The sequence below is a fragment of the Camelus bactrianus genome, chromosome 26 (genome assembly GCF_048773025.1).
Source record: "Camelus bactrianus isolate YW-2024 breed Bactrian camel chromosome 26, ASM4877302v1, whole genome shotgun sequence".
Lineage (NCBI taxonomy): Eukaryota > Metazoa > Chordata > Mammalia > Artiodactyla > Camelidae > Camelus > Camelus bactrianus.
Window position 1 is genome coordinate 10,821,136 of NC_133564.1, and position 12,348 is coordinate 10,833,483.

The 12,348-nt window shown below is 36.5% G+C and overlaps 1 protein-coding gene across 1 annotated transcript in view; it reads right to left on the reverse strand.

The window, feature by feature from the left end:
• Positions 1-3,865: 3,865 nt before the first annotated feature.
• Positions 3,866-12,348, reverse strand: part of GPM6A (glycoprotein M6A) — a 222,321-nt gene continuing 213,838 nt past the window's right edge. The window contains exons 5-7 of the mRNA XM_010953333.2: positions 11,020-11,096; positions 10,433-10,498; positions 3,866-5,988 (exon numbers count right to left, since the gene is read on the reverse strand). Of these exons, the coding sequence (XP_010951635.1) occupies positions 5,836-5,988; positions 10,433-10,498; positions 11,020-11,096 (296 nt within the window). The 3' untranslated portion in view covers positions 3,866-5,835. The remainder of the gene's footprint in view (positions 5,989-10,432; positions 10,499-11,019; positions 11,097-12,348) is intronic.

Below are 12,348 nucleotides of genomic sequence, written 5' to 3' on the forward strand. Positions count from 1 at the left end.
TAGATCTATTGTATTTCCATAATAATATTGGCAATTATAGATCTATTGTATTTCCATATTAATTTTAGAATTGGTTTTAAATTTCTGCTCAGAAACATGATAAGAACACTGAGTCTTCTTGTCCCCAAACATGGCATATCCTTTCTTTATAGTTCTTCTTAAATTTCTTCCTACAATGTTTTGTAGCTTTTATTATATTTTTTAATTTTAATTTTATTTATTTTTATTATATTTTTATTAAATGTATTCCTAAGTATTTCATATTTTATGATGCTATGGTGTTACTATTTAAATTTCACTTCTAACGTTTGTAATAAGTATATGGAAATATAACTGATAACCTATGACCTTGATAAACTCACTTTTTCGTTGTAGTTGAGGTTTTCTGTAGACTTCTACAGATTTTCTAGGTTAAGTATTATGTCACATAGGAATAAAAGATGTTTTATTTCTTCCTTTCTGATCTGTGCGTCTTTTCTTTCTTTTTCTTGCCATATTGAAACCGACTAGGACTCTATCAAGTATAATGTTGAATAGAGTTAGTGAGAACTAGTGACATCTTAAGCTTATTTCCAGTGTATAGTCTCTCGAGGAGAAAGTTCCATGAGCATTTGAAAAGAATATGTATTAGATGATAATTTAGAGTCATGTCTTATAAATGTCAATTAAGTCAACTTGGTTGATACGTAATCTTCCACAGGCTAAATGATTTCTACCTTCTCTATCAACTGCTGAGGATAGGGTGCTATACTGTCTGGCTATGTTTGTGATTTGTCTATCATTCTCTTTCATTCTGTCAATTTTGTTTCATGTATATGAAGCTCTGTTATTAGATGCATACAAATTTAGGGTTTTTGTATGCTTAAAAAATGACTTTTATCACCATGAAATATTTCTCTATGCCACTGGTCATGCTTCCTGGTTTTAAGTCTATTTTCTGATATTGATATGGTAGCACTAGCTTGCTTATGCTTTATGCTTGCATTGTATATCTTTCCCCATGTTTCACTATTCACCTGAAGTTTTCTTTACGTTAATGTGGGTCTCTTATAAAAAGGTACATGTTACAAAAAACTGGGCTTTCCTCTTCATAGCCTAACAACCTCTGCTTTTTTATTAGAATTGAAAATTAATTTACTTTTAATGTAATAATCTGCTTGGGTTTAAGTCTACCATCTTACAATGTGGTTCCTATTCATATTTTAGGTTCTTTGATCTAATATTCCTTATTTCTTTCTGTTTAAGCCTAGTATTTTTAGTAATTACTTCTACATTTCTATGGACTTTTAAGCTATTCTTCGTATTTTTTTAAGTTGCTCTACCAGTTACAATATGCACACTTATTAATGTATTACATTTCATCTTGAGTTAATATTACACTGTCACGTATATTTTTATCAGCTCATACAGATGAACCTTCACTGGAATGTCCACCTAACAAACAAATCAGTCAAAATGGGAATGCTAATTTATTTATGACAACTTGTGTAAATCTTTTCAAGAAAAGACATACCGAAAAATTAGCAAAACAAATCTGGTGTTTACAGACACTTAATCAGTGTCCTTAATAACACACAAAGCAGCGCCTCTGCTCCATTGTTTGGTGCATTCCTTTGATTATTTCCCCTTTCAGTCTGCATGACATGGTTCAAAGGGGCTGACTCACAGGGTTGGATCTGTAGGGGGAAGTCCCATTCCCATCAAGGTGGCCCCCAAGAGACAGAAATAGTTGCTGAAACAAATTTTAAAAAAGCAAATAGACTGCAACACCTCTCTCAAAGTCAAAAACTGTTCCCACTTTCCAGTCAGAGCAGCAATGCTGGGCAACTAAGCAGAGACAACTTGTCTACCCCCCGACCCCACTATGTAGGGGACAAAAGGTGCTCTATTCTGTAAGACCTGGAAGTTGCGTGTTTTTGCAAACACCTGGAGTAGAGGGCAAAAAGGCTGAAGGAAATAATACCCGTGGTCTCATTGGTTTTTGCACTTTTTTTCATCTGGTAGGCTGTTACTTCTTGGTCTACTTTTTGATTTTTGTATTTCTGACTTTCTTTTTAAAATTATCCCCCATTCAATTTAAAATTATCCCCCAATAACACTGCTCCTTTCTTTCTTCTGCTTACTGAAACGGTAACAGCAAAATTACAAAATCGCTTCTCTTTCCTGTTTTTTCATTCCCCCTGTTCGTTTATTTGTTTCATTTTGTTTGGTATTTCCACTTATAAGAGTTTCCACAGGTTAGAAATAGCCAAGAAAAATTTTACTTCATTTTAATATTATTTCATTTAATATTTTCTATATTTCATTAATTCACTTATTAATAAATTAAATAACACAACTTATTTCATTTTCTAAGGTCATTTCAGTTTCTAAGCCTGATGGAATTTTATGGAAAAGTGCAAAAGAACCTAAAATGATCAAACAGACGAAATTCACTTTTGAGAGAAGAAACTCAAGGTCCCGGGCTTATGGAAGCCAGTAGAAAGATGGTTCCATTTGAGCCAGTAGCATTTTACACAGACCTGCCTCCACTGACTTCAAACGATCTGTCATGTAAAAAACCTTGCAGGAAGCACAATAGAGTGTTTCTTTTAGGAGGATAGTTTAATTCAAATTTTATCATATTCAGCGTATTTCAGCTATCAGGTAATTTAAATAAAATACACTTTAAAATGATTGTTTGTTTTGTCCAAAAGGCAAAAATAAAACAAACAAAACAAGAAGTTAAGTTTACTTGATCTTTGAGTGAATCAATCAGAATCGACTGTACCTAAGTTTTAACATGAAGAAGTAAACTGACTACAGCAAGTCCCAGCTGGCCGACACACATTTATTCTCAAAACAAGCAATTTCCTTAGTCTCAACATTAGCTTTTTAGTTCCTGAAAGGATTATATTTCAATTATATCCCAATAAACTAGGGGAAAATTCCCAAAAGGGAATTACTCACTTTAAAGATAACTATATTTTTACAAAGACATATGGACTTTTAAGTTTTCAAAGAATAGAATTTTTTTTATAACAATCAGTTTTTTGAAAAGCACATATTGTGAAATTTTTGCTTGTATTGCTATTCTTTACATAGAGCTCTTTATTATCTTGTTGGTATGCTAAGAATTTGATAAATACTGGAAACAAGAATTATCATTTTGTAAGACCTGGATAGGGGCTAATTTTCTTACTGTCTGAAAAGTGACTTTTTAGAATCTAAGACGTTTTCCCAGATATGCTTACAATTGTTGTAGACATCAGGAACCTAAGTCTATGAAATTTCCAAGTGGTCATTCAAAATAATACATAAATAACTGAAAACTAATACAACTCCTTAGGCCTTACATAAATTAAAAAATTTTTTGGATAACTTTCTTATTATTTTAAAATTACCATTACTTCTAGTTTGGCCAGAAGAAATTACATCCACAACAAACAAAAAGTCTGGAAAATACATATATTTTTCATTTCATTGCTCTCACCTTGATATTTTGAAGTGAACCAAGAAATCATTTTTCTTTCTGAATTGCATTAGTCTTTTTTGTTTCTCTGTTAGTTTGTGAAGCACTAAAGAAAACACAAAACAATAAACATTAGGTGAGGAAGGAGCATCCACTGGGAATCGCCATTTGCTAAAGGAAATGACCTCTAGTCTGCCCTCCGCCCTCTCCCCGCTTCCCAGCAGCTCCACACTGTAGTTCATGCACAGAATTTTCACTGAATTTTGAAGTGTTAGGTCAGCTCAACTGAGGCAATCAGCATCCTAAGAAAACAGCGTCAGCTGCATTGGAAAGAATGGACACACATAGGAGAAAGGAATGAACAAAACGAGAAAGAAAAGAAAACAACAACAAAAAACACGGCAGAAACGAATAATAAGTACACAAAGTACACAAGAGTATTTATTACATTTTGCAAGCACTTTGTTCTACATTTCAAAAACGCCACCATCAAGCTGTTGGCACATTTATGTACAAAACAGATTAATTGTAATGCCTGCTACAAAGCACTCTTTGTGAAAATACAAACTCTAATACCAGGAGAAAAAAAAAAGCCAAAAACATCAACATCATTACATAAGTTTGAAAGACAGTTTTAAAAATCATCACAAACTGTTAAGACACAGAACCGAAACACTATTATATGGAATTTAAAGAGGCCCATTAATACTTTTGCTGAATATCTGTAATACTGCATATATCAGGAAAATGCTGAACCAGTAAGACAATCTAAGTGTGAAAATAAAAAAAGAAGCGAAACCCCAAATTAATTAAATAAGACTACAGAATGCATTATCATGCCACAGATAACCCTAGTATTACCCCCCTACCTAATACAAGAACTTGTAAAATTATGGGTGATGCATGACTGGTCATTGTACAAAGATTGTTTCACTCCATAAAGTTTTATTAGAAATGCACTTACACTGAGAAAAGGTTTCACAATGGTCAGATCAGTGCACAATACTACCTAGTTTTTATACTTTATACACTGACAAGAATGTCAGGCTACATCATTTTAAAAGACACTTCAGAGCATTCTTGTAGCATTAGAAATAACCGAAAGAAGAGTTAAGGTTAAAACAAACACCAAATTTGGTCCGATAATACTGATTGCTTTTTTTAATTCCTTTGATATAGGTACGTCTTATAAATGAATACAAATGAACATTTCGTTAAAATGACTGACTTGAAATAAAAACACAAATATATCACTATGCTTCGAGAGGCTACATAGTACAGTGGCCTCCGATCACACTTCAAAAAGCACTACAGGTAAACCAACACAGATTGGAATGCTGCAAGCAAAGCTGTTACAGCAATGGAAGCCTTTTCAAATATATCATACACATCTGAGGGATAGTTTACAGAGGTGCAATCCATTAAAACTTTTTAAGGTAGGCAAAACAACGTCTCAGGGGTTAGTGTGCTTATTTTTAATACATCACCTTCATAAAGGTAATTCGTGTTTCACATTAGCATATTAAAAGTTCCAATCCAGCCACTGTTTAAATCACAAAGAGATCATTCGCCAATAGTCCACAGTAGTTACTTCCTTTAAAATTGTCTCTGTACTAAACTTCAAAAGGTAAGCTTGGTGTCACAGTCTTGAAAAGGTAACTAGCCATGCATGAGCGGTGCTGTTTCTACATGCTCACAACATAAACATGAGCCATCACAGAGAAATGCCTTTTAAGTACATCAAGAAAAAATACAATGTTAACAAAGATAAGAAGCACTTTTTTTTTAACCTACTCTTACAAATTTAGAAATTGCACCTTGGATTGATGAACATGTTAACCAGGGCCTGTAGCAATGTGGCCTCTGATCTTCAGACAAGATTTTTGTATTTCGAGTCATCATGATAGCATCTCTGTCTATTGTTCATAATGTACAGTGGTCCCTTTGAAGACTACCTGTAGTTGAACTAGTTACCGAAATCAAAACTAAAAAGTATAAAAAGCTATTTTTCTTTTCAAAACATAAGAAATAATGCAAAAGGTGTAACGTATAAGACATGGAAGTGGTTAAAAATCAAATAAATCTCTGCATTTGCCAATGTTAGTCTCTTTGATCTCACAGAATTATTAAATGAGTTTGAGAAATTTAAAAAAGGAAAAAAAGGCTGGATAGGAGCTTGTAGAAGAGATCTGATTACACCAATTTCACAAATTAGGAAATTAAGTGCTAAACAACAAAGAGCCGGGTTCAGGTGATTCCTAAGTCACCCTCCGTATCATTGATGAGAAGCACTTCCATTTTCATTTTCAAAAGGTTGGATGGTTGGATGGCCCTTAGTTAAACACCAATGCGTTTGAACGGTAGACGGGACGGGAAGGTGGTGCTTATGTGTAGGCGTTGAGTCGCTCTTTGGAGCGAGTGGAGTGGATGTCGTGAAGCTCCTGCTCCTCCTTCGACTTGATGTCCTCATACTTCTGCATCCGGCAAGCATCCTTCACATAAGCCCAGTTGGCAGACAGAACCATAAGGTAGTGGACCTAATCAAAGACAAAGATAATTTATACTGGACGTCTGTTCTCCGTCTTCATTACACTGTGCTATCAGGAAAGAAACATTCAAATTATATACTTATATAGGATGTGTTCATTAATAAGATGGAATGAAAATTTCTGTTGTAAGGTGAAGAATTGGAATAAAATGCAGTCTTTCCTCATTCCTCCAACTATGACACCACCTTTTCAGCTCACTATTTTTCAATATCTCTTTCTTCTCTTTCAACTCTGAAGTACCCAAGAGTCTTGATACAATGTTTTTCATCTTTATATGATGTTTCCTGTCCATTCTGTCCTCATTTGCCCAAACCATAAGACTATATTTTCATGTTTATGTATTTACGTGTTCTAGTCCACTATGAGAAATAGTCTCACACACAGTTGGAGTCAGTTAACTTGACTTAATGAAATGATATATTGCCCACCGTGCAGTGGAAAGAGGGATGATGGAAACTCCAAAATAAACCCATGGACTTAATAATCAAGTTAATTTTCCCTGCAATGAATTTTGCACTCTCCTTTACAGGAGAGCAAGCAGTGTGTCATACGGATTTTGTGTATTTATGTGCATTCACAATAGTGAGACGAGGGCTCTGGTCAAAAAGGAAGCTCCTGATTTGTCTTGAGTAATAAAGTTACTCAAGTAGTGAAGCTCCTGATTTTACTTGAATCGACTTAACGATGAGATCACGTATTTGATTTTCTTTCTTTCTGTCCCTGGTAGTCCATGACAGAGAAAAAGTAGTTTTCCAAACGACAGATTTTGATGGATGAATAGAAAAGAGAACTAAGTTGTCAGGTCTGTACTTTCTCTGAGTTTGGGTAGGCAGTGTTTTTATCTGTAATGTAGTAAAACAGAACACTATTTTTTACTGAAGTATAATTGGTGTACAATATTATATATTAAAGGTGTACAGCAGAGTGGCTCACAATTTTAAAGGTTGTATTCATCAGTTTGTGGCATTTTTTAGATTGCACATATAAGTGATATCATACAGTATTTGTCTTTACCTGTCTGACTTATCTGACTTAGCATAATGCCCTCCAAGTCCATCCATGCCATTGCAAATAGCGAACTTCCCTTCTCTTCTACGGCTGAGTACTGTCCATGGTACATCTATGGCACATCTTCTTTATCCATTCATCAGTTGGTCGACTCTCAGATTGCTTCCATATCTTGGCAACTGTAAATAAAGCTGCTACGAACACTGGAGTGCATGTACCTTTTTGAACTAGTGTTTTTGGTTTTGTTTTTGGATATACACCCAGGAGTGGAGTTGCTGGGTCATAAGGTAGTTCTAGTTTTAGTTTTTTGAAGAATATTAAAATTTTGATGAGTCAAGAACACACTGACAGACAGCAGGTGGGCTGGTTCTAGAAGAGTAGGGATGGACATAAAGAATGCAAGCTCAATTCTAAACGGTGACTGCTGCAGGACACTGAGGCAGTCAACAGACAGCAGGAAACGATGAAAACAATTTTGACACAACGATACAAGAAAAAGATGTGCACCAATAAGAATACCAATAAAAATTTTCAGAATGTTCTGTTTCCTGGGAAATTCTCCATTTTGTTTAGTGTGTTTGGAAGTTATCAGCACACGGAAGCGGGAGCTGAGAGTTACGTTCTTGCATCCACGGCATTTTCATGGTGAAAGCTTCATCACTGCATGTACGTGGTTTACACACATCAGTAAATCCATGTGATATTTTGTCACTGTTTTGCTATCAAGATACCAATGCTGTGCAGAGTGCTTAGCAAGTTGCTACTCAAAGTACTTGCCACAGGAATGTATTTATTTTTAGATATTCAGAAACTTTCCCTTTGAAGTCTGAGAAAATATGACCCCTAAATTGTTACTGAGTATCTGGTGATACAAGCTGATTACTGTTGTCAGCATATAGAACTCCCTAACATAATAAAAAATAAAGGAGCAGAGCACATGTTCATTTTAGTCCAAATTCTTCTAACCCTTGCCTTAAATTACAGATGATGTTTTAAATATTTTGGTAGAGTAGAATTCATCTCAGTGTTCTGGCCTCTAGTACGGAAATAAGGATGGTAGCTATATTGTGAGTGTCGAATGAGATGGTGATGAGGTTAATGACAGTTGCTGTATTATGAGTATTGAATACATTCATGTAGATAAAGCTTTTGACAGTGCTTTCAACAAAGTATGTTCTAAGGAAATATTAGCTAATAGCAGTACTATGGCGGCAGTGTTAGTGCTGGGAATGGTAGCAGTAGCTACATTAGCCCTGTCTCCCAAGGTCTAAATTTGAGATGTCAACATTATTTAGATGTTATTTATTTTTTAAGGAATTTATGCTTTGCATCTATTTAGATATTTAAAAAGATACTTAGTACTTAAGAAAAAAATCTCAACTCTCGCTGTTTAAAATAGAATTTATTTATAACTTAATTTCTAAATTTACGCCAAGCATAGATTCCCTAATACATAACGTCTAAATTTCTATTATCTTAAATCTTTTGATAATAGAACCACTTCAGAGTAAGCATTTTTAGAGTCATTTAAACATTATTTGTTTAGACAGGTAAGCTTCGCTGATGTGTGCCTGATGGCATGTGTTCTTATACAGAATTTTACACACACATATATGGTGCAAATGTACACAAATGCTTTCTCATGTACCTCTTTTCAGAAAATACTTTGACCCCTTAACCACAGATGTATATCGTTCAAACAGGCACGTCCCTAAAAATCATCTGTCGCGTAGGACTGTGTGTGGACACAAATGTACCCACAAATGGATCCAGATGTTCCCTTGTCTCTCTCAGCCAGGCTGGGTGCTGCTTGGGGCCGTGAGGTTCGGAACATCACTGCCCAGAACATACGGGTGAGTCCCCAGAGAACACTCCAGCCCTGATTTTGTGTTACGAATACAAGGCCGCTGCTTATTGTTCTACTGTGACCCCTCCGACCAATCCGGCAGCGTGCTCTTACGAAGCAGCCCATGTTCGGACATGGCCTTCCTGTGTAGAGGTTCATACGCCAAATCTCAAGTGTTGAGCAATTAACATGACAGTAAGTTAACAAAATATCTAAATATCCACTTTAGTCCCGACGCAGCTATCTTGGTTGGATATTTTTGAAAATCATTTTTAAGAAAACAGAATCAGGTCTTAGCACAGGCGTTTATGGAGTCACTGAAAATACTGGTCTGAAGGGCTCACTAGCACGTCAGCGCTGTCTCCTAGTTTTAGTCTTTGACAAGAGAAAAACACTCATTTTTTTTTTAAGTGTTCCTTTCACCAACACCTTGGACAATGTATTCCATAAGGAAAGGAGTTAAATAAATCCAAATTAATTCAACATTTCTGCATATCGGGGGAGGCTATCGTTCAGTGCTAGAGCACGTGCCTAGCGTGCACGAGGTCCTGGGCTCAATCCCAGTGCCTCCATTAAAATAAATACGTAAATAAATAAACCTAATTACCCTCCCCACCAAAAATATTTTTTTTTTTGCGTATCAAATTGGCTGCACCAAGGGTGAGGTTCCTGGGCACCTTCTGGAGTTCTATACTACCCTATTCTAGGACACGAAAATCAGGACTGAAGACCTTGGCTGCAAACTGTCTTACTGATGCTCAGAGCACCTGTTCATTGAACAGGTTACCATCTTACGTTTCACTGAGCAAGCTGGAGGTCATGGTGAGTTACAAAGAAGAGACAGGGTCTGGCACATTGTAGGTCCTCAAAACTCGGTCAAAGCCCGACTTTCAGGACTCGATCTTAATTTTCTTTCTTTCTTTGGGGGGTAGGAGGGAAGGTAATTAGATTGATTGATTGATTGATTGATTGATTTACAATGGAGGCACTGGGAATTGAACCCAGGACCTCGTGCATGCTAAGCAGGCACTCTACCACTTAAGCTATATCCTACTCTCTTAATATTTATGATTAAAGTCAGATATAGAAGACATGACATGAAACTACCGAGGTTTATGTGAAGAAAAATAAGTTAGTCCTTTCTTCCTAAGTGACTCAGTATGGCTTTTTTTATGTTCTTATTTAAGGAGGAAAAAAGGATAACGAAAGTCAAGGAGTTGATTAGATTACTTACAATATCCCACTGACACATGCATATATGTTACAGAGATAATTTTTTATGTTAATAATAATCTAACATCTAAAATGCTAATGAACATACTTCTTTTTTATTAATGTTACCGATATTATTGAGTTTGACTCCTTCAGCTGATTACCAAATATTATCTCTATTGTAATGATATTTCTTTAGGTTAAGCCTTGTTTTTCACTTATTTATCTGCCCATTCTTTCCCCTTCCTATTTGTTCTTTTACTAGTATTAAAATAAATATGATTTGTACAGACTTCAGACATTAGAGGTAAATTGTCATTTCTACAGCAAATTGAAAAACCAAGCCTCAGAGCTTTGAGGCCTTACCATAGCAATGACGGCTGCCCCAGCTCCAGCAAGTGCCACAATGAACAAGTGGAAGGTCATGTTCAGCTGCGAAGGAAACCACAGAGAATCAAAACATGTGTCAGGGTCACAACAGAAGAGGGTTAAGAACGCCTGCTGTCTTATGAGTAAGAACTCGGTGCCTCCTTCACAGACGTGCTCCTGTGTATGAAAAATCACTTCCTCAACCAAAAACATTATTACAACATCTTTTCTCCTGCAAGTTACTTAAATCTTTGCAACTGCATCATTTTACTATAATTTCATTTTAAAGATGAGATCATGATTAATAATGACGGATTCCAGTAATATTATAACCCCAGAAAGCTATGTGATATCTTCTAAAATATAACCTTATAATTTTTCAACTTTCATTAAAATGGTAGTTTCTAGAAAAAAAATTATCATAATTTTTATTGAAATATGCATAGCATCTCATTCATACTTATTTCCTAGTCCCCCCTGCATAACATCAAGGGGAAAATTCAATGTAGGTTTAATTATATATTCTTCAAATAACAAAATGAAGCTAAAATTCTGGCCAAATTAAAGGCTGTAAAAACACTCACCTCGGTGGATTCACACATCCTCAGGAAATTCTCAGAGACGGTGCAAATTTTCTTTTCCTCTCCAATTGTCACAATCCCTGCAACACAGAGAAAATTACAGTTTAACATGATAAACGGTTTCAAGATTCCAGAGAGAGAAAAAGACACATTAGCTGATAAAACCTAAGCGATTTCCTTTTATGTTATACTGGAATGGAAAAATTCTTCCTCAGCTTCCACTGCTTGATCGTAATTATGAACAGAATTATGAATGGAGGATTGAGATTATCTAGGCCTTAAGGAATTTAAAACACTGTCAATCTGAATTCAGTGGAATCTAGCCACCAGAATCCTCAGCTTCAGTTGTAGCTGGTTTGTTGGTTCGGTCCATTAACGCAATGGTAGAGGCATCAGAATTATTTTGGTAACTGTGCCCCAGACTATGATGAAGTCAGGATCTAAATGTACTCTGCTGCGACAAAGCCTCTGTCACTCCGTGAAAGCATATGGCCCAAAGGAACAATTTCTTCTCTGCTAATACTGAAAACAGTGCTATTAGTAAGGGGGAATAAAAAGCTGCAATTTCACTCATATTTACCCTTGCTCCTGTTGGTTTATGGACCAACTGCATCAGAATCTCCTGGGGGATGGTCACAAACACGTCTTTCTGGACTGCACCACAGCACTGTTAAATCAGGATCGGAGAATGTCTGCCAGGAGCACTGTGTCTTTAACAAGCACACAGGTGAGGCGCTCACCGCCCCAGACCTCATTTGAGAGGGGAGAAGTGAGCAAGTTTTTAGAACAGGTTTTGATTTTGTTTTGTGAACTCCTGAAGCGTTAAGCACAAGTCTACATGGGAGGAACATTCCCAAGTTCTGGGCAAACTAACACCTGAGCTTCGAGCCCTTCCTGCTCTCAGTCTAGCTTTAATAAGCGCACAAATGCACCCAGTCTTAGCAAGGAGGTGCTCCATCTCTACGGAGCCGCTGCCATCCTACTTTGCCATTATTTCAGTTCAACAGTCTACTGGCAGTACATCGAATGCAGAGACTTCTCTGCGACCTTTCCTTTTTGCCAAGATAGCGCCAAGAGTGGGGAAGAAAGAGCCTCCGTACGATTTGTCTCATAAACCATCATTAATGAGAAAGCTTCCTGGTGAAGGCCGTTCTTCCTTCGCGCTGATCACGGAGAAGGGTTTCGTGGAAATCGGGTCAAAGCCAGCTCCTCCTGCTAGAATGTGCGGACGTGCTGAACACGAGGCAGGGCTGCCTAACAGGTGAAGGACGCCCCACCCACTTTCCCCCTACGGTGGGCGCCGAGGTAGCTTCGTCAAATCTCCAGGTTTTA